The 26,050-nt window shown below is 39.6% G+C and overlaps 1 protein-coding gene across 1 annotated transcript in view; it reads left to right on the forward strand.

The window, feature by feature from the left end:
- The window catches only part of HSD17B12 (hydroxysteroid 17-beta dehydrogenase 12), an 83,423-nt gene that overhangs the window by 45,430 nt on the left and 11,943 nt on the right, over positions 1-26,050 (forward strand). The window contains 4 exon segments of the mRNA XM_030948774.1: positions 5,100-5,210; positions 9,887-9,951; positions 10,827-10,871; positions 20,676-20,710. Coding sequence (XP_030804634.1) covers positions 5,100-5,210; positions 9,887-9,951; positions 10,827-10,871; positions 20,676-20,710 — 256 coding nt within the window.

Genomic DNA, 26,050 nt, shown 5'->3' on the forward strand with positions numbered 1-26,050 from the left:
CAACAGAGCTTCCTTTTAGCGATTTCTTCAATTAGCAGTATTTGGCTTTAGAGTTGCAGACACTTCAAAATGTTCAGAAAAAACTAGCTCTTGTTATACCTAGCTGATTTTAACATGCCTCTACATGGTGAATATATCACTGTGTAATAACAGTCTGCTACCACCAGTCTGGAAGTACTTGGTACTTCTGGAAAACAGATTCCATCCATCCATGACACTGTGAGTTACTTCTGTGAACTCTGAAAGTCCCAAATTGGATACATTCCCAAAATGAATGGCTCTTCCTTAAAATAAACCAAATACTTTGTAGAGCTCTCAGCAGCCACTCTATAGTCTTAAATTCCTCATCTCTGTCCTGCATAGATAGAGTACTAAAAATCAGGAGGTTTTAATGTTTTGCTTTCATTTTTCAGCTTCTTACCCTATATTGGAAGGTTACAAATTCTGTTTCTGGAGACTGGGTGCTGGATTAGGATGAGTTTTACCACTGCAGTGATACTGGGAAGATGGCATCTTTATTTGTAGATGTAGTTGATTCTCCTTACCCAAACAAATTTGTCCTCTCCTGTATGATGAAAAACGGAGAGCTATTTTTCTACTGCTTAGAATCTCTGACTGTCCTGAAGCTAAAGACCAAGTGAGACTTTTTATATTTCTGCAAGCAGTTGTGTTATACTGTATCACTGTAATGGCAATATTTATATTGGCTTTGAATGTAAAGTGGTGAGATGCTTTAGTTCTAGCAAGAGTTTTTAATATCCTTTGCCTGATCTTGGAAGAACCATCCCCATTACCTGCTTACAGTGTGGGCCTTGTATCTCAAACCTCTCTGTTGCAAAGTTGACTGGATTTGCCTCAACATTCTTGGTGCAAATTCAAGCTGTTCCAGCAAACTGCTTTGAAACAGGTGGTTCAAGAACGAATGTTATTTTATTAGGGATGAAGATCTTGTAATTTTCCTGTGTCCCAACAGGACTTTTGTATGACAGACACCCTGACACTGCTTCTCTTTGGTAAACTGAGCTGCTTCACCTGACCACCAAACTGGTGTCTGTTTGCTGTTGCATCGAAGTACACAGGCTTGCTCCTCTTGGGGAACCTTCTTTCAAGCACAGTTTATCTGTGTCTGAAAACTTCCTTAGCATTTTCTTAGCCAAGAACCAAGATTTCAGGAGGGCTGCTGATTTCAATTATTTGCAAGCTTAAAAATATTTTAAAACAAATTTTTAAAAAATTGAAAATGGTTGCCTCCTAGCCATTTTACAGTTCTTTGTTATTCTTTAGAGCATAGCTCACTGTAGTTTCTAGCTTTCTGCCTTTTTTTTTTAATTACAGTGTGATCTTTTTTTCCTGATGTTCTAGGCAATGTGTTATTCTGCAAGTGAATCTTTTTAGTAGACAAGGTGTGCCCTGCTTCTCCTGATAGTTAAGATCAGCATTTTCCTTGCATAGCAAGACTGGATACGTTTCCCATAAGTCAGCGATATCTGGCCTTTGGAATTAATTAAGCTTTTGCTTCACCTACTGATGTTGTAACTGACGATCTTGGATGAGAAATCAGGCAGGTGTTGTCCTGTTGGCTGTTCCTCAGGATGGTTGTAAGGTTTTTTTATGCTTATTTGGAATAAGTAACACCTTAGCCAAGGTTTCAGACACTATTTGGAGTCCTCTTCTGAGGATACTGAAAGTAATGTGTCCTTCAAGGGTTTGTATGTGAAAGTGTTTGTACTTCTGATGGTGTGAAGAATGTGGTTAAATAGTGTATTTGTTTCCAGACTGTCTCATCTTGTATTGTTCAGAAATGCACAATGGGAACGTGACTCAAAAAGTCAGTAGTTCTTTTAGGCACTTTTTCAGTTATCTTTTATTCCCCTTTGAGTGTGTATCTTATGTTCTGCTTTTGTTTGCATGACCACTGTATTGGACGGCACTGTGCCTCTGCCTCTGGAGTCTGTGTTCTTGGGTTGCTCTCTGGATCTTGGGAAGAATGCATCCCAGTATCTTCTGCAGAAGTTCAGTTCATCTTTTTGTCTTGTACACTGTTTACACGAGCTTGCTCTATCACTGTTGGGACTGTTGGTTCATTCAGCCTTTCCACAGCTGTGAAAATTTGTTCATGGTCAACAACTTACTTCTCAAATGATGCTGTGATTGCAGAGGATCATGTCTGCTTTTCTTGGTTTACCAGGATACTTTTGAGCACAGTTGGTATCTTGCTAAATGATCAGATGTCTTGGCTAAGGTAATACGGACCCCATAAATTAGCTGGACATGTGAATGTTTAGGTTAAAACTTATTTGTAGGGTCAGTACTGGTCTCAACTGAATTTTTTAGTAAATGAGATGATTAGGACACTAGTGTGTCAGAATTGGGAATTGTGAAGGAGATCTGCTGAATTTCCTTTCCCATCCTATGGATAGGTGATGACTGACCGTTGCACAACTACTGCCTGGTGCTTGTAATATTTAGTCTCCTGCTAAGGAGTATTTGAAATACCAGTTCTAAACACAAAACATCAGATCCACTTTTCAAAATATCATCAGAAATGCTGGACATGCTGGCAAGTAATAGCTCTTTCAGGTCCTCTAGCTGTGGCTGCAAAAACTGGCTTATACCCTCCTTTCACTCCCTGTGGCTCTCAAGTATCTCCTGGTCCTCAAGCTGAAAGCTCCATTAAGGAGTTTCAGATTTTCTCTTGGACAGCAGTAGCCCAGATACCTGATATCCTAGATACCCTGGATAAGGACATAGCCTATTTGCTTCTTTCTCTATTACTCTACATCTCAGTGTCTTTTTGGCAGATAAAATAGGAATGTGCTCTTCTCTGTCTTGCAGCCCATCTGTTTGAGAACATCTTAATCCTTAAGATCAAGGAAATTCCCTTTTCTATTTTTTCATGCAGAGCAGAGCACACCTGCTCTTCTCTGCACCTCGTACTCTGGCTACTAGACCAAGTTTACATGGAAGTGACTTAATGCTATTTGTGTTGTCATTTGGTTTTTCAGGTGTATCTTGTAGTCTTTTCTCTGATGTAGGGGATCCTCCCACCTATTGCAGGTTCTGGGACAGAGCACAGGGTATGAAAAAGTTACAGGATACCTGGAAGCTGTTGTGAAATGGGAAGGGAGGGTTTGATCAGCTGGTGGTATCCGTAGGGGCAAGGCAGTCTTGTGTGTTTGCGCAAGCAACTTCACAATGACCGTGTCCACTCTGGCTATACTAGTGGGCAGCCTTCTACTTCTCACATGGTTTTATACCTCGTACTGTGCACTCTCTGCCCACAAAGGATGCTGCAGCTTTGTATAGGTGTGTTGCTTAACTACCATAAGTGTAATGGCTCTTTGCTAATTTTCTAAAGGATCAAAGAAGGGCCCTATATAAATAGTAGTGTGAACACTTTTTATTTTTTTCTATTTATAGTATTATGTATAGTGATGTGTATATAATTTATAGTATTATTTCTGTTTATAGTATTCAGATTTGTCTTTACTTTGTCCTCTCAGTATCTCTGCAGTGATTTCAGGAAGCTTTAAAGATGGATTGGTAGCAATCCTAATGAAGACTGTTTAGTATAAAAAGGACAGTACCAATTGAGCAAGTTTGTGAGAATAGTGTTTAGGTCCTTTAAACAGCTTGCATTTCACAAAGCATCTGAGTGGCAGTGACAACAGCTGCACTCCCACAAAACAGTTGAAAATGGCATGTGTGTAAAGTGTGTGACTTGGGCTTTGCCCATCCAGTCCATTTGCAAATATGAGATGAGCCTCTAATGTTGTCCTTAATACTGTGTCCTGTAAAAAACCAAATGTGTGTGCTAAACATTAGAACAGCTGTGTTCAAAAATAGACTATTTCTATGCCCCCCCTCCAGTGTTGAACTTGATTTTCTTCTGACGCAATCACAAGACTGCTGCTGCAGTAGGGGCTTAATACTATTTACGTCGTCATTTGACATATCAACATCTCTCAGGGGATTTTTAAACAATGCAACTGTTCAGGAGAGATGAAGAGGTTGAGGATGGGAAAAGGAGCAGAAATAATTCCATGTGCCATTAGGGATATTGGCGGGGGGGAGGGGAGGCAGCGAGCAACCCAGTGAGTTCAGTAGATTCATGATTCTGCATGAATGGATGGCAGGATCATGGGAGTCACGGCTTTCCCTTGAATGGGAAGGAGCATCATGGGAATCTGGCTGCTTCTAATCTTTTTTGTGAATGATTCTTTTCCTTTAACATGGCACTGGTTTTTATGAATGGCTCTGGGGGCAAAGTGCTGCAAAATCCTTCTCGAGCTGTATACAGGTCCCTTTAGGAATGCTAGGGTGGGAGTTGAGTGCAGCAGAACAGAGATGCTGCGATGTTAAGCTACTGTTCTGTTCTTTTGAAGTCTGAGAGGACATTGTACTGCTTTTAAGTCAATATAATTTAGCTTGATGAAAGCAGAGTTGCTTTTTATATGAAGTATTTTTACTACGTTCCTTCTTGTTTTTCAAAATGTAGTTGCCTACGTGTATTTTTCCTGTTCTAGTAAGGCTGGAGATGACAGAACATCAGAAGGGCTTTACAATGATCAAATTTGAAGTTCTGCTCTTCTTGTTCACCCACACATTCTCTTTTTGGTACATGTTCAAAAATCTAAAGATTAAAAAAGTTTTATGGGACCACAAGTAAGAATGAAAAGGGAGGGCAATACAGAATTCGTTTGCTTGGTCTGAAACAATTAATTTGCCATTTGGCTTAAGTTGAAAAAAAAAAGTTCTTGTCAATCTGTATGTGAACACTGTTGTGTACATGTACTTCCAGATTTCTCTATTTTTCTGTTCTATGCAAAAGTGTATCATTTGCTATCTTGCCACCTTTCTTGTCTCTTACAAGTAAAATGTGCAGAATCATTTGAGAATTTATGTTCTCATCGGAAGTAGCTTAATGTCATGAACTTCTGTGCAGGTAATGTTAAAATTCAAGGATTCCTCTTGCAGAGGTGGAAATGTTCCTGTGTAATGCTAGCTACTTAAAATGTTTTGTGAAGCCTAATAACTGATACAGTCTTAATATCTGAATGGCAAACTATTTCAGACTTCTCAAAACTGTTTTATTCTAGGGGAGAAGTACAAAGTGGAAACAAAAGTCATTGTGGCAGACTTTGGAGAGAGAGAAGATATTTACAATGGAATCAAAGCAGGATTGGAAGGCCTGGAGATTGGTGTTTTAGGTTTGTATCTGATCTTTCTAAATCTTTCATTGTGGTGTTTTGTCTTGACGTGCCTACTAACTTCTTCCCATATTGAAGTTTATTGAGACTAATTCACAAAAGCTATTATTTGTCTGACTAGGGCTATGTTGCTGCATGCTTGAGATGTTTTCTAGCTTGCTGTTGATACACTACATGAGATGGTGCTTGCATGTGTTGCGTGAGATGGTGCTTCCTACTTTCTAGGAACTTATGTTTATTGAATGTGTTCAGTGTGTTATTCTGTGATTGTTAGAGGCCTTTGACTGCAGCTTGTGACTGCAAACACTGTGATGTGAACACTTGGGGTTGTTGAGCCTGGAGAAGGTCTCTCTCCGGGGAGACCTTCTTGTGCTCATTCAGTACTTAAAAGGAGGCTTGTAATAAAGATGGGGACGCTTTTTAGTGGGGCTTGTGTAATAGGCATGTTGCAAGGAGCAATGGCTTTAAGGTAAAAGACTGTAGGTTTAGATTAGGCATAAAGAAGAAAAGATATTGAAACATTGGAGCAGGTTGCCCAGAGAGGTGGGGGGTGCCCGATCTCTGGGAACATTCAAGGCCAGGTTGGATGAGGCTCTGAGCAACCTGACCTGGCTGAAGATGTCTCGGGGATTGGACTAAATGATCTTTAAATGTCCTTTTTCAACCCAAACTATTCTATGATTCTATGATGTAATGCCATCTTAGATCCTAAGCAAGCTTCACATGCATAGCTTAGGAGATATTCAGTTTAGGAGTATAGCCCTGTGCGAGAGCCATGAACTTTTAATTACAGAGCTGTTGAAATTCAGTCATTACAATAGAACATGAAGTAATTGTCTGCTGCTTCCAAAGTCCTAAGCCTTTTCTGGCCATGTTGGTAAGCTGTGTTTCTTTTGCTGATAGGAGCACAATATGCATGAGTATGGTTTGCTACATCATGGGAGTCTAAGTGGTGTGGGAGTCCCTGAAAAGACAAGGTGATCCCTCCAGTAACTTTGTCAAATGTAGAACTGAGGTGATTTCATATAGGTGTTTTATCACAAGCTAAGAAGAGTTTCAACATACCAGCAGCTTACCTGAATCCTTTTTGAACAGGGGGGTAAAGGCAATTGCTTTTTGGTTTTCTGTTTGTTTTTTTTTCCCTTGGAAACACATACATCTGTGCATATCCTGTATTTCTGTGGTTAGTCAGTATAGGGATGAGAACCTGTGATGGTTAAATTCATGAAAAAATCATGTGGCTCAGACATCTACTAGAACTTGTCATCTGATAAAGCACTCCTCACTACAAAACTCGTTTTACTAACCTGAAGTGCAGTAATTGGAACTTTAACTGTGGGGTGTTTTAGGCGTATTTCAAAACAAATTTGTTGTATACATGATAATATACTGTATGAACTTTGTTGCTAATAGATGAATCTTGTTGTACAATGTTTGAAAAGAATGCTTAAGAAAATAGTGTATATATAAAAATGCAATTAAAAAATAACATTAAAGGATAAGCCCCAGAATGCTCCCTACTACTTTTAACAGACTTGAGTACGTACAACTCATGGCATCCAGCATTTAATTGCTATAAAAATTCAAAGCCATTGGAGTAACTTCAACTGCAAAGGATGCGTTTTGTGTAAAGAGTAGTTGTGACACAGCTGTGAATGCCTTGTTTCTTGTTTCTGAAGGAAATAAGTTCCAAAGAAACTTTGAAGAGTAAAATTAATGTACGTTCTAATCTGTCCTGTCAAAATCCACTCAGGGACTGTAAGGCTTGCAAGCTGCCTGTCACGTAGCAATTGCTGCAGACTGGTAGAGGGTTTAAATGTCTCAGAACAGCAGCAAACCTTTTACTGTGCTAGGTACATATCCACACTGGAAGGGTTTTTATTATTTCTTAGGCTGTGATTACGTTATGGTGATCTCCAAAATAGTGAAAATCTGACTTTTTATAGCTTCGCACAAACTGGGCACTAAAGTAGTGTGTGTGTGTCAAATTTTGTGTAAGCTCATTACAGGAAAACAAAGCATGTTCCTTAAACAGAGCCTGCTTCTTGCTTTTATTTGCTTGAGCACCTTGGCTAAAAACATGGTAAAAATGGCAATTAAATACTCTGGAGTTGTGTATTCTCTAGCTGTGTTCCTCTGCTTTTTTGGTTTTTTTTGCAGCCATTGTCAGTGTACCTTACAAGAACCTCTATTCTAACTAGTCCCCTGCAGTTTTAGTAGATCTTGTGCCCAAGATCACCAGATTACATGATATGTGGGTACTTGCTTTCCCCCAGATATAGCTGTATTAATAGCAACCATTTGCCAATGTGATTTTTCCACACAGATGATGGCTACTCCTGTAGGATAGTATTTTAATGCTTTTATGGTAATTAATCTCATGCTCTAGTGCCTTATATTTTAAATTCTGTAATATTTGTTGGAATCCAGAATGTAGCTTTTGTTGAGTTGTATTTTCCATGTTAGTGTGAGGGAAAACATGGATTTAAATGAGAACAGCTATAAGGGTTGAGTTCTCAGGTTCCAGCATATTTTCTTCTTTCAGGTCTCATCTGGAACAGTAGGTATGAGAAGCATTGGTAGCACAGTGCAGTTGCCAGTGATCAGCACTGATTATTTTTTAACCTTATACTTGGAGACCTAGGAGTCTCCACACGTACTGCTCAAGAATGAGCTTCTAATTATGGAGTTGCACAGAGTATAACTAAAGTACTTACAGATTGAAATCCTTGTAAACTTCTTATTTGGAAGCTTCTTCTCACCCACGTAGGAAGGCTAAAAGAGTTTGCATAATGTTTTGCTGTGTGTTCAAAACAGCGTCTGTCAGTGACTTCGAACATGTGCTAGCTACAGCAATATGTTAAACAAGCAGAGGTGGGAAATCTTCCTTTTGCCATTCTTAAATAGCTCTGATTATTGAAAGGAGTTTTTGCTGGACAGTATCTTACCCTGTTGCTATCCATTTTTTTCTAGTTAAAATATGGTGGTGCAACCCAAAACCTGATTTTTTAATGGTCTGTTACAAACTTGCAGCAGAGATGATTGCAGAAAATGGGACCCAGTCAGCAGTAAGGGGTGTGAATTCCGTGTGACTGTCTCTGTAGCATGAATCATATAAGCATTCTAAATTTGGACAGAGTTACCAAGATTAGTCCCATAACCCTGCCACAATTCGTAGCCAAAATCCTTTCTACAGAGATGGAACGAAAAATAGTTTATTTTTGGATGAAAAGAAGAAAAAAATTTGGTTCACTCTGGCAGTAGCCAGACTGTATCATCTTCCTTTTAAAAACTTTTCACTCTTTGTAAATATAGCAAATGTCTGCTGGGATTTTGCCAACTCCGTGTTCCCCTCAATTCCTCACCTCAATTTTTAAAGGTTATCTAAAAGTTAAAAATTTGAAACACACAGCATGACTAATGAACTTCCATTTATACACTAAGATCTGGACTAAAAGAGCTTGAGGGAATTCCGAATGAAGTTGGTGCACTTTGCCAGAATCTCTTCCTCCTGTTTCTAGCGCATCCTGCATCTCTGTTGATACCTAAATTATCTTTCAGGCTGGGTCTTAAAACAATAGCTTTTGGCACAGATGGAGGGGCTATCTTGTTTTATTTTTTGAAAAAGGCATCAGTGCCTTTTGACGACGTTTCTTGTCCCCATGCAGACTCCTGCCTGGAGGTGCACAGTGCTGCTGAGCATACATAGCACTTAGGGATTCTCTGGGGTGTAAGACACTATATAAATGTAAAATGTTGCCACAGCAACCACATGTCACGCGATTCACTTGCGTAAGATGAACAACAGATACTTAGGAAGCGGAGATCCCTTTTGGTTGCTGCTTTTTGTCTCCATATCAATGTGCTCTGTGGAGTTCCAGGCTGCAGAGCAGCTCTGTTTTCGAACAGAATTAGAAGTTTTCTCCTGTTGGGGCTGGGATTTAGGGAATGGGTTGTTGGTTTCACGTCCGAGAATAAAACCGTGCCAGTGTCAAGTATTGAAAAAAACCAAATCTAGGAGGCTTAAGCAATTCGATGCAGGTGTGGGGGTGACGAGGAGAAGGGTTTCCCGCCGGGAATCTCCGCGCAGGGAGCTGGGCAGCGGCGCGAGGTCCCCGGCGGCGGCTCCCCCGCCACGGGGCGCGGCGGCGCTCGGGGCGGGGGGCCGGGACGCGCCGCGCTGGCCTCTGCTGCCACCTGCCGGCTGCGCCGCGCACTGCGCCCGCCGCTCCCCGCCCCGCCGCGCCGCGCCGCTCCCTCCGCGGGGAATGCGGCTGGGCTCTTAGCGCACTTGGGGTATTGATTTATCGGGGAAAATGGTGTGAAACGGCTTCACCGCTGTCCCGCCAGGCAGCTGCTCTCTGCCTCGACACCCCGCAGACACCCCCGCTGGGGGCAGAGGCAGCGCCGTGCCCCCCGCGCTGTGGGGCGTGGGTGCGAGGTGCTGAACTCGGCAGCTGGTAAACAAACAATGGCAGAATTAACGCTCACATATTGAAATGGCCCGTCCGTGTGCTCCAGTCGTCCACCGCGGGTGCGCGGGCATCTTTACACTTAAGGAAACTCGGCCAAAGCACTTAGAATGTCATAAATGCAACATTTTAAGCATTTAATTGCTTGAAAATTGCCATTAATCAGGGGGCATCCAAGTGATCTCATTCATCCTTTTCTTTCAGTCAACAATGTGGGAATATCCTATGCTTACCCTGAATATTTTATTGATATTCCAGAGCTGGAGAAGGTAAGTGCTTTTGTGGTACCTTCTAGTGTTCTACTGGGGTTAGCAGATATTTCAGAAGTATTTAGGTTTGATTAAGTAACCCACATAATGAGGTTTTCTGATTAGAATTAAGTGTTCAAAAGCTTAGAGATTTCCATAAGCAGCATAACACAATGCTGATGATGCAGTCTCACTTTTTGGTGGTGTTCTTTACATACTCTTCTCTGCCGCTTCTGCTCCTGTCCCTGGTCTCACCTGGCTGTTTTTTATGAGCTGCTTTAGCTTGTGCTGGAGCACTTCTTATGTGACTGAAGGGGGGAGCAAGCAATTTCATGGATGAAAGCTGCATAGTCCATAACACTTAAAAACTTAATATGACCATTTTAGACAGTTCATAATGTAGGGACAATATTGGTTGTACTGAATACATAGAAAACTCTGATTATGAACAATTTCACTGGTGCATGATTTTCATTCTGAAACCCCTGTAGCTCACTGGGTCCACTGTGTTTTCTGCTTAAGTGTTGCTAAATATATCCGAATAAATTTAAAGTCACTGAAATGGTGAAGAGTAAGATAATAGTTAATTTTAAAACTTGTGTCAAAGGTAAGAATTTATTAAAATTCATAAGTACTGAATAGTGTTAGGAAATAGAGTGTCAGTGTGATACACCTGTGTGATTCTATATTTAACGCAAGTCCCTAATCAAAGATGAAACCTGACCAAGGGCAATTCACAGGCTTTGCTTTGAAAGCCTGTCACTGTTCCTGATACTTAAGCAGGTAGGCAAGGAGAAAAGGCAGATAATTTATCCTGGCACTTAAACCCAGAGGATGTATAAATATTGTTCAAATAAGTTAAAATGAGTAAACCCCAAAACTTTGTTTTCTTGCAGACTATCGACAAAATGGTTAACATTAACATCATGTCTGTTTGTAAGGTAAGTTAGCAACACTTCTTGATAATTCAAAACCAGAAAACAAGACTCAGCTGTCTGAGGGAATTACTTTGATCTGTTAGGCTACAGGTTCACTTTTTGTCTTGGAGAGAAACCCAGCAGTTCTAATTGTAATATTGGACTGTTCTGATTGATGTGTGAAATGTAATTTGTTGCAAAGATGCCTATTAGCTATTTGAAAGGAGCAAGGTAAGTACATAAAACAGCACCTAATGCTTTTTGACAATTATTCTACTAGTCCTTCTTGTAAATGCTTCTTTCTTCTTCCCCTGCATCTGTGTTTCTTGGGGTGGGCAGCCCTTATCTCTGCATGTCTAAGGTTTTTGTACACTATAGTGAGAAGGCACTTCATTTTTTTCTTCATAATATATGAGCAAGAAGGAAAACCAAACTCACAGAAGCATGCATTAACTTTACTTCAGAAGTTACCTTCACTTTTGGTTATTTAAATGGAAGGTTTTATTGAGAAGAAATCAGCATGACTTGAGGCTAAAACATATGGCTGTTCTCTTGCTGATTAACATAAGGCCCATTCAAAAATAAGATTTTCATCTTAGTATATCAAAGCTTAAAAAGGGCAGAGGAAATAGTTACTTACACGTCACAGGGATGTTGTTAGTGTATTACCAGTGTGTGCTGATGAAACTCCTTGTGACTATTCACTGCTAAACCTTCTGCATACAGAATACACTGCAGAACAGTGTATCTCTATCAGCTGAGGGTTAACCTTCTGCCTCAAAGCTAAAATATTAGAAGTTTCAAAGATGGCTCTAAAGATTTGACTTTTTTGCAGCTCTTCTGATTAGGTCAAGTACTAAATTCATCTAGTACAGTTCTTTTGGGGAGTCTAAACCCTGTTTGGTTTCCATGTAAGGAGGCACAGCACCTCTTAAAACAATGCTTTAATAAGATTCTCACACTTAATTAAAACATAGGCAAACAATGAAAATGCAGCTGTTGCATGACTGAATGGGAGTTGGTAATGTCAGCTTGCTGCTGCAAGCTCTTACATCTGTGTGTGTTTGATTTGACATCTCAGAACTACTTGCTGGAAAGTTAGAAATGTTCTAACAGTTAGTCTTCAGAAGCCTTTCACCTGGAAAATGACTCTGAGTCTGACAAGTACAGATTTTCTAGCTGACCAAGAAGGACAACCCATGGTGTCTTGTTGTCCCCCTACAGGATTTAATTAGAGAAGTCAGTTATTAATGAGTTTTCTCTTAAGGAAAGTTTCTCTTAAGGAAGTCATTTAAGTTAACAGCTGCATCAGGTGTACATCTGAAGAAGTGTCATGCACAGACCTCCTCTGCTGAGGTGTGAGGTCTGTGCTGTGCCAGCAGAGGGAGTGCACTATTCAGTGATAAAAGAATTTGGGGTGTCAGTCTTCCTGGGAGCATTAGGTTAGAGTAGAAAAGTTACAGATGAACTACTTCAATATATATTTCTGAAGATGTGAGGGTAGAGCAATAGTTTAATTCAGCATACACCTGAAGTTCCAGAGATGCAGCTAGACTGTGTTGTTTTCCAAAGTAGACTAAAGCTTTAGTTGTCGTGTCAGTGTTCATCAGCAATTTTACAAAATTGTTGTACAGCTTCTTGTAAAATTTGCATCCTCTCAACCTCTTCAGATTTCTAAAATAGCTGTTTTTGTACATACAGAAACTTACTCTCAAGATCTGCTTGCTGTGTGTTAATAGTGCATTTGCTTCTGTTTGAAAACTTTTTCCTTGACTGTGAATAACTCCTGCTACTGCATTTAATCAGAATTTGAGCATAAGATTCCAAGCTTGCAAATGTTTTCTCCTGCACGAGCGTGTTGTGTAATTAAACAGTAGGCATGCCAGATGCTTAGTGTTTTGGGGAGAAGAACACATTAGAGATATGTACCATCTGTAAGACACTTCTTCAGGAGAACCCATAGAATTAGAGAATCATGGTAGGAAAAAAATAAATTTATGAGAAGTCTGTATTTTGTTTTATGTAGACTTTTAGGATGTAATCCTGTGAATATTTAGTTCTGTTTTTGAGGTTGATACCATCTCTTTTTTATATATGTGTGTGTGTATGTTTTTAAAAACAGTAATAAAAATATTCTCTCTTCTTGTCTGACTAATAACATCAGATTTGTGATGGAAGAGAGCACCAAGTTCTTAGGCAAGAAGCTGAAGGTCTGTGAAAGTACAGGAGAAGCAGAGCTACTACCTGTTCACACTCTACCCACAGTATCTCCAGATCCTTCAGTGATGTCATATAACTTGTGCTGTTATTTTCTAGAGCATTGGCATCCACTTCCTTGCCTTTTGGACCAACCTTTCTCAGAGCCTAAAAGATGCTGATATCCCCTGTCTTCTCAGTAACCTGCACCATGTGCCATCAGCAGCACCATTTGGACAGCACAACTCTCTGGTGTGCATGTCAAGTAACTCCAGTTCTGGCTGAAACACCCCTTGGACTTGCAGTAGGAAAGTCTGGATAATTAGCACAGAAATGCTGAAATCTGTTTTATTGCTCTAAGTATAGGCAGTTTAGAAGCATAATGCTCATCCCCTAACTTTTTGATCCATCTTTTTCTTCATTAGTCAGGTCATTGGAGTTCCTAGGGGATATGCAGTGTGTGAGAAGGGGTACACTGAGAGAGAAGGCAACATCTTCACCTCACAGGACAAATTTGCAGCCTAGTTGGTCCCGCTGTTCAGTATTTTTCCCAGCTGCAAAGTATCTAATACTATGGAATTTTGGCAGCTGTTTTGAAAATTTGTTTCCAGTCAGACCTTTTAAAATCTGTGTCTTTCCCAAACCCTCTTCCATGCTCCCCTGCCTGCCCCCATCATGTCCTTAGAGCACTGTTGGATTAGATCACCCATGAACCATGCAGTCATGCAATTTTGGAGTTCACTCAGTCTGACATGAAGTGTTGATTACAGTGATGTGTCTTTAAAGCTCCTTGTACATCACTGAAGATAAGCCACATAAAACTACTTGAAACATGTTGGAAATCTCATGTCTTTTAAAATACTGGTTAAAAAATTGACAAAATATCATCCTGTCCCCCAGCCAAAGTAGATGCTTTTTAAGCAATCTGGGCGATATCACATTTTTATGGTGATGTGCAGTGCAGGAGTTACTCTGGTCTTGATATAACACACAAAAAAAATAAGTGTTATGGGTCTTGACGCCATAAATAGAACGAAGACTTTTTGTTTGTGGTATTTTCTCAGGAGAGCTTGAGACTTAATACAGTCATATACAAGGATTGAATTGACAAATAAATGAGGAAGATGAGGTAGTATATGTAGTTTCGTGGTTCTTGTCATAATCTCATTTCAAACTTCTGAAGGGATTTAAATAGCAGAACTTTAATGATTGTTGCTAGCAGTTCAGGTTATGTGGGTTGTATTACAACTTTTGGATATCTTTTTGCATTTTGAGACACAAATGTTAGTGGCATTGAGTGAAATATTAGGTCAAAATCCCTGGGGTTTTTCATTAACCAGCAAGTGTTCAAGTGTTCACCTTTCATCTTGAGTCGGTTAATCTTTGTATTCTACAGCCTTTAGTTTCACTTGGGAAAACAAACTTGGTTTGGCTGTTAGTTTAATGTTGTGAAAGCCAAGGGTGCTAGAACTGCGGTCCAGTGGAAAAAGTGAGTGAGTAGGTTATGAGCACAGAGAATAGCTTCAAATGCTGGCGGGAGCCCTTGTTTCTCCTTTGAAAGCTGCAAGAGTTACTTGGTATGGAAGGAGCTGCAAGTTTTTTATTTCTTTTGCAGCATCACAGTTTGCTAATTGCATTGGGAGTGAGGCATAAATTTATGTTCTCTTGAAAAATAAGCAGGACTAAATAGTTGAGGGAGTGCTGGCTTAGCAGTTGATTAAGCAAGGAGCTGAATTGGTTTGCAGGCTATTATATTGTGGGGGGATGCAAATTTTAGGCTTCCAGGTCAGGCTTTGCTTGGAAATTGGCATTAACAGATGAAGCAGGAGAGTAAATTATGTACATGTCCATCCCTTGTGGCTGTGGTAGTCGTCACGTTGATGACTTCACTCATGTTTTATACTGAGTGTCAATACAAAAGGCTAATAGGCCCTACTACATCAAGGATTTTTGTTGTCATTTTTGAGATGCTTTTCATTTTCTTGAGATTTCAGAATACATAAATACTTCAGCTGACACCAGATCTCTCTTCATGAGAGATCTGGTGTCAGCTGCCCCCTTAATGGAGGAGAAGTGAGAGGTGAATTCCACCAGGTTGTGAATCCCAGGCAGGACATGGAAATGACTACCAGAAAGTCTGAAACTGTGAGTTTAGGAAAGAAAGCAACAACAGAACCCAAAACTAATATAAAATTGAAAGGAGGAGCAGAAGTTACTGTGTATGAGAAAGAGGGGAAATATTCTTATGAAGGCCTGTGTGTAGAAAGAAGAAAAGCCTGGGGAGCAGCAATCCTGAAAAGACGGTAGGAAATGACATCTGTCTCTCTCCAGTGTGTTCAGATGGGCTAGTGCAGCCTAATACTGCATCTTTAAAGCTACCTTACCCAGAAATCAGATGGTAGTTGCTTGTCCCCTGTAAGAACCCTGTGTGAGTTTTTGTATTTGCTGTGGAAAGGGTCACAGTGAGTGGAACATAATTCTGAGGACCGTGGCAACACTGACTTGTAAGAAGAGATCACTCTGGGCGTGTGTATTCCAGTCTAGCCAAGAGATTTTTTTACATTTATATTCAAAGTCATAATCAAAGAGGGGGTTGATGATTTAGCCAAGTACATAATAAAAGTTTAAAACAGAGAGGCACAATTACCAGTGCTTGGAAAACAAGTAAGCTTCCTGTGAAGGTGGTCATGCATATCATTTAGATGGTCCAGAGGGAGAAATTCAATGCTGTGGTTTCCCACCTTGCTGACTTTGAACTTGAGAGTGTGATACGCAGAAAGCTGTAGCTGCAATAAATATTTTTAAGCAATAGTCAGAGAAGCACTGGGAGGTTTTGTTCAAAGTACAAGTAACTTGGGGAAATTAAGGAAATCCTATAGTTCTATGCCTTTCTGTAGATTTGGGGTTGACACAAACACATATTTTGCCTTTTGAAAAGAGAAGAAAGTTCAGCCTTATTATTTGAGCAGTCTTTGTCCTTTGTAAAGTGCAAGAGGGGAAATATGCTTATTTCGACAGCTTTCAGTTTTTAACTTGACTCCAAAAGTTTGTGGCTCTAAACAGGGACAACTTTCTCTTCTAAAACTGTTGCTCAGAGGAAAGTCACTGAATGAACATGGCTTGTTACTTTCATACTTCCCTCTTTACGTTTGATGCCCCTGACATGGCCACGTGGGTTACTGTGTGAGTTGAGCTGACCTCAGGTTTACTTGCTAGTTTTTACAAATATAAATAAATCTTGTTTGGCTTGGAGTATGAGCTGCATTAAGAAGTCACTGTTTCAAGAGAGACACATTAAACAACTTTATAGATGCTGAGAATAGGCGTCACAATCAATTTAACTGCCAGTGCATGAGAACAGTTCCTTAGATTTTCAGTGTACTCTCTGCAGGCGAGGGTGCCAGTTAACTTTGTTAAACGGCTACTGTATCTGTGAGCTTGTGTGAATCCTCTGCCCAGACACTCTGGTCTTGTCTCATAGTAGCAGTGATGGTTTTGTACATGAGTGGGTGCACCACAGGGAATTCCTGATCTTTAAAAAGTTATGTTGCTCTGTGTTGTTAAAATTTCACCCCAGGTTTTTGAGTGAGGGAAGCTTCTTAGCTGCATAACACTGTAGCAAACTTGTTCAAATTCTCAAGCCTCACCCTTTGTTTTATTTGTATAGCTCTAGTTACAGAAAGGGTACCATTATATTCTTTTGAAGTGGAAAGAATGACTTGCAGTTGTAACATCATAAAATTATTTGTCTTTATGATTTATATTTGTAAATATACAACTGTGGTGTTAGATTTCTGGTGTTGTATAATAGTTGTTATGAGGTCATAGGGTGACTTTGAATATTTATCTCACCATTTCCTGCTGTATTTTAGTCATCTGAGTAACATCACTTGAAAAATATTCAAAATTTTGCATATTATTATTCTTTTCAAAGGCTCTACTTCTGAGCCATTGATTGGACCAGATTGAGAAAAGACTACAATGCAGTGATAACTAAGAATGGGAGGTTTTCTTCTGAAGAAAAATCACTGGAAACCCATGGTTATGACTTCCAAATATATTTGCTGGTCCTCTAATTGCAGCTTTTAATTGTAGTGCCTACTTTAGAACATAAATCTAACCGTAAGTCTGTGCATCCTTGTAGTTGCAAGTAGGAATCTTTGCTTTGTTAGGGTAAAAGTGGTGTTACTTGTTCCAGAACTAGAAGGTAGAGGACAGGTTTGGTGAGGAAGAGTGAACAATGCAACCAGTGCTTGCCAGGAATGTAATAAATGCAGTTGCAGATGAAAGGACATTAGGAAATGATACCTGCTTATAAAAGATTATTGTACTGGTCTGTAATCAGTCTCTACTTAAAGTTAGTCATTTGCCCTGAGCATTCTGGAATTTGAGATCTGGATCTCAAATTGAGGTAGGTATGAAAGAAGTTGACTTAAAAACAAAGCAACCCTCCAAACCAAAGGAACTAAAGTGCAGACTCCATGGTAGCATTATGGGTGTATGTGAAATAATTGGAAAACACACAAAAAACATAGAGTGCACCAACCACTCTTCATGGTTGTGTGCTAAACATAACTTTTAGCCAGACTCTGTAAAATATCAGAGATTAACAACTTCTTGTGCTGAGTAGTGTGTCCTGAACAAATTTGCAGATGCACATGCTCACTCGGCTCTAATGCAAATTTTCAGAAAGAAAAGCCACTTTGTTTTGGATTGACTTGCAAGGCTTTGCCATTTATGAGCTACACACCATTACAGAACTGACTATCTCTAAACAAGGTCTAGCTGAAATTTAGATTCTTTATCTGGGAGATATTTATTCAGTTCTAGATGTTTTGGTTTTGAGCTGCCATTTTTCCTAATGGCATGTCTGATATTACAGCTATTGAAGATGAGTGTTAACCAGTTTGCCTGTTTTGGATAAGGATCATACAATGCAAGCAGGGGTAGGCACCACTGACACCATTATTAGTGATAAAACTACATTTCTGCTATTAATTGTTTTATTTGAATTAATGCTGAAAATATTTTACATGTGTGTAGAGCATATAAAATTGCCAGACCTGAGGATGGCTGGAGAATACCCTGCCAGCATTTTTCCAGTCGTGCACTTTGAGTGTGCAGTTGGCTGGGTCAGGTGAGTCTGACTCAGAGCGCTGCCTTCTGTTATCTTGGTCTTTAAAAATAGCAGTATTTTTACATCAAGGTACTGAATATTCATAAATATTTTTTTACACATCACAAGGTGTAAAAATACCAATAGAAATTTTTGCCCTATTTCACAAAATTTTGAAATTCCCTCAAAATAAGAATTTCAGTAAAACAAATGGAAGTGATGCTGAGTATGAAATCCAGTTTTGCCATCAGCCTGTTCAGCTGAACTTTAGAAACAAACCATTTAACACAGTTGGTAGTGAGAGACTTCTTGACTTCTCCCCGAATTGTGTACCTGTGGCTGTATTTCAGCTATCAGTGGCTTCATAGTTTTTTAGTTTATGTAAGTCCACCAATTATTGTAGCATATTTTAGTAGCCAGCAGGTTTGTGATAAACTGTTAGAGCTGCTTGGTGGGTTGCAATTTGGATTTAGACCATTAATGCATTTGTGTGGATTTATAACAAAGTTTCAAATGTGGGGTCTCCTCTACACTACTGGGAAATTGTGTACTGGTTTTTCAGATCATTTATGGGTTGCCTAAGGGAAGGCAGTTCCAGTCCACATCCATGTGCCAATCTGTGGAGATGATATGCAGCATTACACTGCCCTGAGAGGCAAGAAACAGTATGCTGCTTTTTGCCAAGGGATCTGTGGAAGAGATCATAAAACTTGGATCAGATAAAAGCTCTTCCAGTCTTGAACTAGTCTTAGAATCAGCCCAAATCATTCTTTATCCTTGAAGATTAAAATAAATAGTTGTTTCTACATCTCTTTTGGAGCATTAGTGTATGAAAAAGCTCATGTATGCTTAAACTTAATACTAGAGGGTTTTTTGAAGCTGCATCAGATCTGTTTAGCTTGTTGATGCTTATCAGCTATGAATACTTGGTTTGACTTCTGGGGCAGTGCTGACAGCACTGTGTGTCAACAGCTGACTTCATGAAAGGAAGGCCTGTTCAACTCCTGCCTGTACAGTCCCTTATCAAAACTGTCATGCAGTGTGGCTGATGGCAGAATCTATTCTAAGGGACAAATGCCAATAAAATGGAAAACACAGCCCTTTTCTAGCATTTTCTTTGTGTGTCAGCTGCAATCAACTGAGATTGCTTTCTTTTGTGTTTTTTTTTTTCTCCTTTATTCCTGAAAGGGTATGTTTTATAATTAAAAATAAAATCAAACAAACAATAAAACCTCAAACCCAGATTGAGTCATATATGAGGGCTAATGCAGTGGTGATAATAAAATAAGTAGCTTCCTACAATGAAATTTGTTTCTTTGTAATCAGAGAGCTTGCACGTGTTATGTGTGCCTGTATATGTTGATTTCTTTTGTGTATGTTTTTCTTCCCATATTATTCAAATATTCAGTGTTTTATTTCAAGCCATTGAGGTAATTTGGGATCAGTGGGAGTATCATTATATTTTGGTGTGTGCTGGTTTTAGTATTTTATTATCCACCCCCCATGTTCTCAAAAACTTTGTTGGAACACCTTTTAGATGTCAAATGTGGTAGCAGTTTATTTTTCTTGTGTTATCTGTCTTTGGTGTCAGTGGCTGTTATTCATTGGCTTACATGGGGCAGGGCTGAATTCGGCACAAGGAGAATTTTGATACTATTTCATAAAGGCAGATGTTTTGGATTTAAATTGTGTTTTAGGATGGCAGTAATTAGTAGTAGGAAAATTAACTATTCTACACTAATTAAAATTTTGTCCAAGTTTGGATCAATGCTTAATTTGTTTCCCTTGTCAGAGATGCTCTGTCTGTAACTGGGAATCTTGTTTTAGGATTACTGCTCAGGAGAATCCTTCAGCCAGCTTGTAGATGGATTGCTCAGAGCCATAATAAAGTCAGGATTTTCCAAAGCAGTGAGGAGGCTTGCCAGGTGACTTTCGTCTTGGGGGTGTAGTTTTTCCAGTGTGAAAACATCTGGGTAATCAGCAAAAAATATTTTGGAGTCTTAAGTATTTTCTCTAGGTAATAAGACGTTCACTAGTTCTGTCAGTACTCTTGCTGCTCCATAATTTGTCTTAAACTCAGCAGTTCAGTAAGCCTAGCTAAAAAGTATTGGATAATGTTTTGAATCTTGGCATAGGTGGTAAATTTAGTCAGATTCGAGGAAGACAGGTGTTTTTTGCAGGGAGAGAAAGATGGTATGTGTACTGCAGTACTCTGATGTTTTAATGTTCTGTAGAGGCCACGGATACTGCAGAGTGGTGAAGACATTTGTTTTATTTACTCTTGTGCTACTACCTAGATGGGTTCACCAGATTCAGTGCACACACTACTTGATAGAGCCAAGTTATCCAGGTAGAATAAAAATAAACTGCCTACGCAAAGTATGGTCTCTGCTTCCCCGAGCCGTGCTTGGGGTGGAGGGGGTGGCAGCTGCTTCTGGGAGACAGGGAGGCTTCCCTCGGCCTCTGGCTGGCTGCTGTCTGCATTCTCAGCCATCACCAATGTTTTCCTTTTGCAGATGACACGACTGGTGCTGCCCGGCATGCTGGAAAGGTGAGTCACACTAACACTATCCAGACAAAGTCATCATTATTTATAGGGGAGAATCCTTTCTTGAAAAATTCATTACTGTGACTAATCAGCCTAGTCTCCATGTTTTAATGGCAGAGTAATGCTGGGTGAGTCACGCTGATGGTGCATGAATCATCAGACGGTGGAAGCCTTTTCCACTCGATTCCCTTTTTATTTTTCCTCTCCCTTCTCCACTGTTGTGGTGATTCCTTTTAGAACAGAACTAAAAAGCCCGTCTGACTCATCAGCACTAACTCAACAACCTGCTATTCTGAGGGGGTGGTTACAGTTCCTGGGAATAACCTTCTTAAGGCTATTTCTCTAAGTCATTGTAAGTAAAATGGATGCAAAGAATATGTTCTCATTATACAGTAGGAGGTATATTGAGGAAAGGCTGTGATCATTTGGAAGAATAGAATTGGAGATCAGCTCTTTAGAATAACACACCACTGTCAACAGGGAAGATATGTACTGACTTCCCAGCTAGCTCCCAGGTGAAACCAAAAGGTTCACGATTTCCACTTAGTCTCCCCCTGGCTGTTTTGCAGCTGATGTTGGCTCTGCTGGCTATTTGCTATCTCTCTTGGGGTGCTAACCCCGCCTTGCTGGGGATTGCCCTGGATCAGGCTTGAGCCCTGTTCACAGTACTGGGGAAAACTCTGTAGAGCCATGCAAACGAATATGGCAGGAGGAGTCCCTGTATGGGGCAAGCCTCCAAATCTAGCAAAGATGATGGGAAAAAAAAGGTTTATTTTGTGTCATCCCACTGTCTGAGAGTCTTCAGTGCAGACCAGAATTCAGTTATTCTCATGTTGCACAGATGCACAGATGTTTCACTTTTAAAACAAAGCTTCTTCCTGGGTACAAGCTGTCAGAGCCAGCAGTCAGTATGGGAATCAGTGTCTAGCACATCAGGATGATGGTGAGCTAAGATTTTTACTTAGCCAATCAGGAGATATGAATAAGTTTATTTCATGTAAAGAGATTTGAGCCCAAGACTGAGCTCTGGGGTGGGAGTGTAATGTTTCCCAATGAAGAGTAGAGGGTGAGGATTATTATAGTACAGCGGTGAGACATACTCAGGGCTCCTAGGTCAGAAGCTACTCCTTGTCCTTGTACTGTTATTGATAGATAAAGGGACTTGTTTTTTGTGAAACCACTGTCCTCTGAATGCACCAACATGACCAAAACATTTATACTTTTGTGGGGATTTAATGTTGTTTCATTATTAGGTTTTGGAACGTAAAAACTCGTAAGTTTCTTGCCTCAGTTTCTTCTTTGTTTTAAGAAATATTGTAGCTATCCATTTGGCAGAGTTATCTCTTCAGCTTCTCAGGACAGAATGATGTATACTCTACTTACAGAATATCCTGCATAGGTTTTTCTGTTCCACATCTATGCAGGTAAGATGACTTGAAAGAAGGGCAGCAAACCAGGATCCTGCTGACTTCTGGTTCTGATTGCCCTTGAGCACACATCATCATTCCTCTTAGTTCTCTTAACTTCATGGCTACCTCAGAGATTCTGAGGATAAATGTTCAGGAAGCCTGGAAAGAAAAGGTTAATGTTAGTTAAAAAGAATTAAATATGCATCTTGAACTTTTTCCTGACTATAAGGAATCACTTTAAAAGACCGCTCCATTTGGATGACAGCCTTGCTTTCCATCTCAAGGAAAAATATTTGAAAAAGCTTCCATTTTCTGTTTGATTTTTATGAAGTTGGTTGGGTTTGCAGTGCACATAAGCAATGCCTGCAGCTGCCAGCTCCTGCACAGTCATAGCTCACAGGCCATTAACAGTGCTAGGAGTCTGTAACCACAGGAGGACATGGATGTCCAGCAAATCCAAGGGCATGAATGAATTGGAACTGGATTCAGCTGCTCTTCAGGTCAGCCATGTATTTGTCACGTGGGACCACAGGCTAGAAAAAGGGCTCCAGGCTCTAAGAATAAGGCTAGACTAAGAATCTCATTGTCATTCCTCACTTGTTCAAGGAGGAGAGCATGTTGAGTAGATAGATGTGACGTAGCATGGTAGAGCATCTTGCAGCTTGCTCTAGTGCATATTTGAATGTTGGCTTTATGACAATATATTGCAAGATAAATACAAAAATAGAGCATACTTGGCATGCTTTGCATCCAGGTCTGATAAGAGTAAACAAAGCTACATCTTGGTGTGCCTTTTACTTTTCTATTTATAATAAACACAGCTGCATTAGATGAATGCCACTTCTGATAATGGCATTTAGATTCTCCGCTGTGACTTCTCTCCTGTGTTTTGAACATTTAAAGTGACAATTTATTATCTGAAGCTTCCTATTATACTTAAATGAGCAGTTCCTGTATAAATACTCAGGCTACTGTCTGAGATGGGAAACTCATAGAACTGAAAATCAAGGCTTGATGTCTTTGGGAACAAAAAAATCCACCACCACCAAAAATCAGTTGGCTGTTGCTAGACAAACACCAAACTGTGGTATTTATTGCCAGGAAAGTAGCAAGTGCATAATTACATTACAGAAGAAGCTTGCTCTTTCCACTTGGCATGCAGCTGGAGCAGGCGCTGGTTGCCACAGCAACAGGGAGATGGCTAAATATAGCCTCCCTGGTGCTGGACCACTTAAGGTAGAATGACTGGGAGGTGTGAGGGTGTGGGCCTGGCTCTCTTCATCTTAAGCAACTTTTTTTGTTTGGTTTTGTTTTGGTTTTTATTTCCCATTAAGGGCACAGTTGAATTAGATGGAGCCAAAATTTCTTTTTACCATGCTGATGCTTGAGTAATTCTTCAGATCCCTCTCTAAAAACATTTATTCTGCAATTTCTCTAAGAAGCAGAATTGTAATTGGAGTAATTGAAAGTGTTCCCCCTACTCACATGCTTCTCAATTTTATTTTATCTGGAGGTTTTAAGTTATGAGCTTTTAAGGCTAGGACTGTTTTCTTTAAAATGTAAAAATACAAACCACAAAACCCCCAGTGGCACTGACTGCTTCAAAGAGACCAATACACAGAGCTTCTGCAAGGGGCTGCTATTAATGTTTTGTGTTTCCAGGAAGGGTTTCTTCACTGGGTCAGACCATTAATTCACTCCATCTAGGTGGTGGTCACGACTCCTGCTAGAAAGTTGCAGTGTAGCCAGGCACTGTGAGAGCTGTGCTTGCAGCCTGCATGTCAGCCTCTCTTCTCAAGCTTCAGTTTGTTTTAAAAGCTTGCGTCTTGTGTTTATCCATATCAATGCTTGTCCTTCTTTGAATCCTGTTAAGCTTTTGTCTTCAGTTAAGTTTTGTGGCAAGTACTCCCTAGTCTGAATATAAGAAGAGCACTTTGTTTTTTTGGATCTAAATTTCAGTCTGTCATTTAAATGTCATCTTTCTTATGTATTCTGAGAAGCTGAATCAAAATCTTGATCTTTTTCATTTGTTAGTATGTATACTCTTATCGTGGCTGCTCTTAATAGTCTCTTAAATAAATAAATTGATGTCTCAGGGTGGATTTTTTTTCTTCTCTTCTCCTTTCTTAAATCATCAGTTTCTTAATATTTCTCTTCAGTATTTGGAGGGATAAAGATGGTTTGTAGACTGTAATACAGGATTTTGGTGGTGGTGGAGGATCTGTCCCTGCCATTCCCAGCATCCTGTTGTTTGGCTAGTTTTGGTGACTGCTGCACAAAATAGAACTCCTTGTTCAGGTTTTTCATGGAGGGGACAGTTGGTTTAGAGTCCTGCAAGGTTTGTGATTAATTCACAATTTTTTCTTTAGTAAGCATTATTTTGGTTATTGATAATAGATTATTGATACACTCTTAATATTGATTTTTCATCTGCCATTTTGTAGTCTGTTCACATAGCAGCCTGAGCTTTTTAAAAAGTTCCTTATAGTATTCTCCAATATGATAATCTCTTAAAAATGCATAAATACTCATTTCATTGCTAATCCAAATTTGAGCTCATAAATAAATATCACAGTCATCACCCATCTTGATACAAAAAACTTCTGCCATCCACTGTTAACCTTTTGCTGTCTTGAAAATTCCTGATTAATTTGTGATCTTTATGCTTTCCATGCTACATATTTGGATCAGTGTTACTACCTTATTTCACCAACCAAGCCTTGCAGGGAAGTCCTGAAAAACACAATGGACTTTAGCAAAGGTGCTTGAAATCCTGAATGACTGAAATTATTCTTTTCTGTCCCATTTGCCATCTCATTCCTTGTGACAAATCAGTCACAGATGTAATTTACACTTGTATCATGGCACAAGCCATGCTGGTTTGAATCTATTGTCCTGATTTCCAAAGCATTTATATTGTTTTAATTTTTAACAGTGACTTAAATTACTGTTTCTTGTAAGATGGTTACTTAAATGATTGTGGTAGCAGTGGTGTAGGGTGTACCTGGTTGAACAAATCTGATGGAGACTTTTGTGAATCTGCAGGACTTGAGCTGTGTGATGTCTGCCTGCCATGAGCGTTCTCACTGCATTGAGCATGGCATACTTATGCTATGTTCAGGTAAACTGGCTTGAACAGGGTAGCAAGAAGTAGAGATTTATCTTTCGCTACATTGGACTGTCTTGCAGGACCTTCTAACAGAGTAATTGCCCTAATTTGCTTAAGCTTTAAAAAAAAATTAATTCTTTTTTCTACCTAGCACTAAATATGTCTGGTTTTGTAGGTAAAACTAGTCTCAGAAATAGATATGGCTCAAATCAGTCTATATTGGGAGGTCAGGAGCCTTCCTGTCCTATGTATATGTGCTTTAGAAAGGCTTGACAGAGCAGGTGGTCACTAATTTCAGGTATCTTTACCAAAATACTGTTGATGAATACCTTCAGTGTTACTGTAATACAGCTGTAAGACAACTTTAATTTTCTGTGTTCATCCGCTGAATATCTTCCGTATTTATTAAATTCTGTATTTGAGCAGTAAATTCAGATGCTTGCTATCTTGAAGATCCATTATGAAGTAATATTTAGAAGATGAAAGTAATTATCAAAGTGTAAATCATACAATGCAACTGTGTTGCCATTTCTGCCATCTTATCCCAAGATGTAGAAGTTCCTCTTGAACTTGTGCCAGCTTGACTCAGTGGTTTTGCATCATTTAGCTCATTGTGTGTGTATGTATATCTGTATATAAATACAGCTTTGATTCTCTTGCTGTATTGGCTTTGGAGTTGTTCCTGATTTACACCAGCTGCTTGGATACTTCTAACTGTCCATAAAGTGAATTTCAATTCAGGATTTGGTTGGAGTTTTTAAACATCTTAATCTCAGTTGCATTCTAAAGGGTGTTTTTAGGCTTGCTGTAATTTTTGGAAACATG

This window comes from Camarhynchus parvulus, chromosome 5 (genome assembly GCF_901933205.1).
Source record: "Camarhynchus parvulus chromosome 5, STF_HiC, whole genome shotgun sequence".
Classification (NCBI taxonomy): Eukaryota; Metazoa; Chordata; class Aves; order Passeriformes; family Thraupidae; genus Camarhynchus; species Camarhynchus parvulus.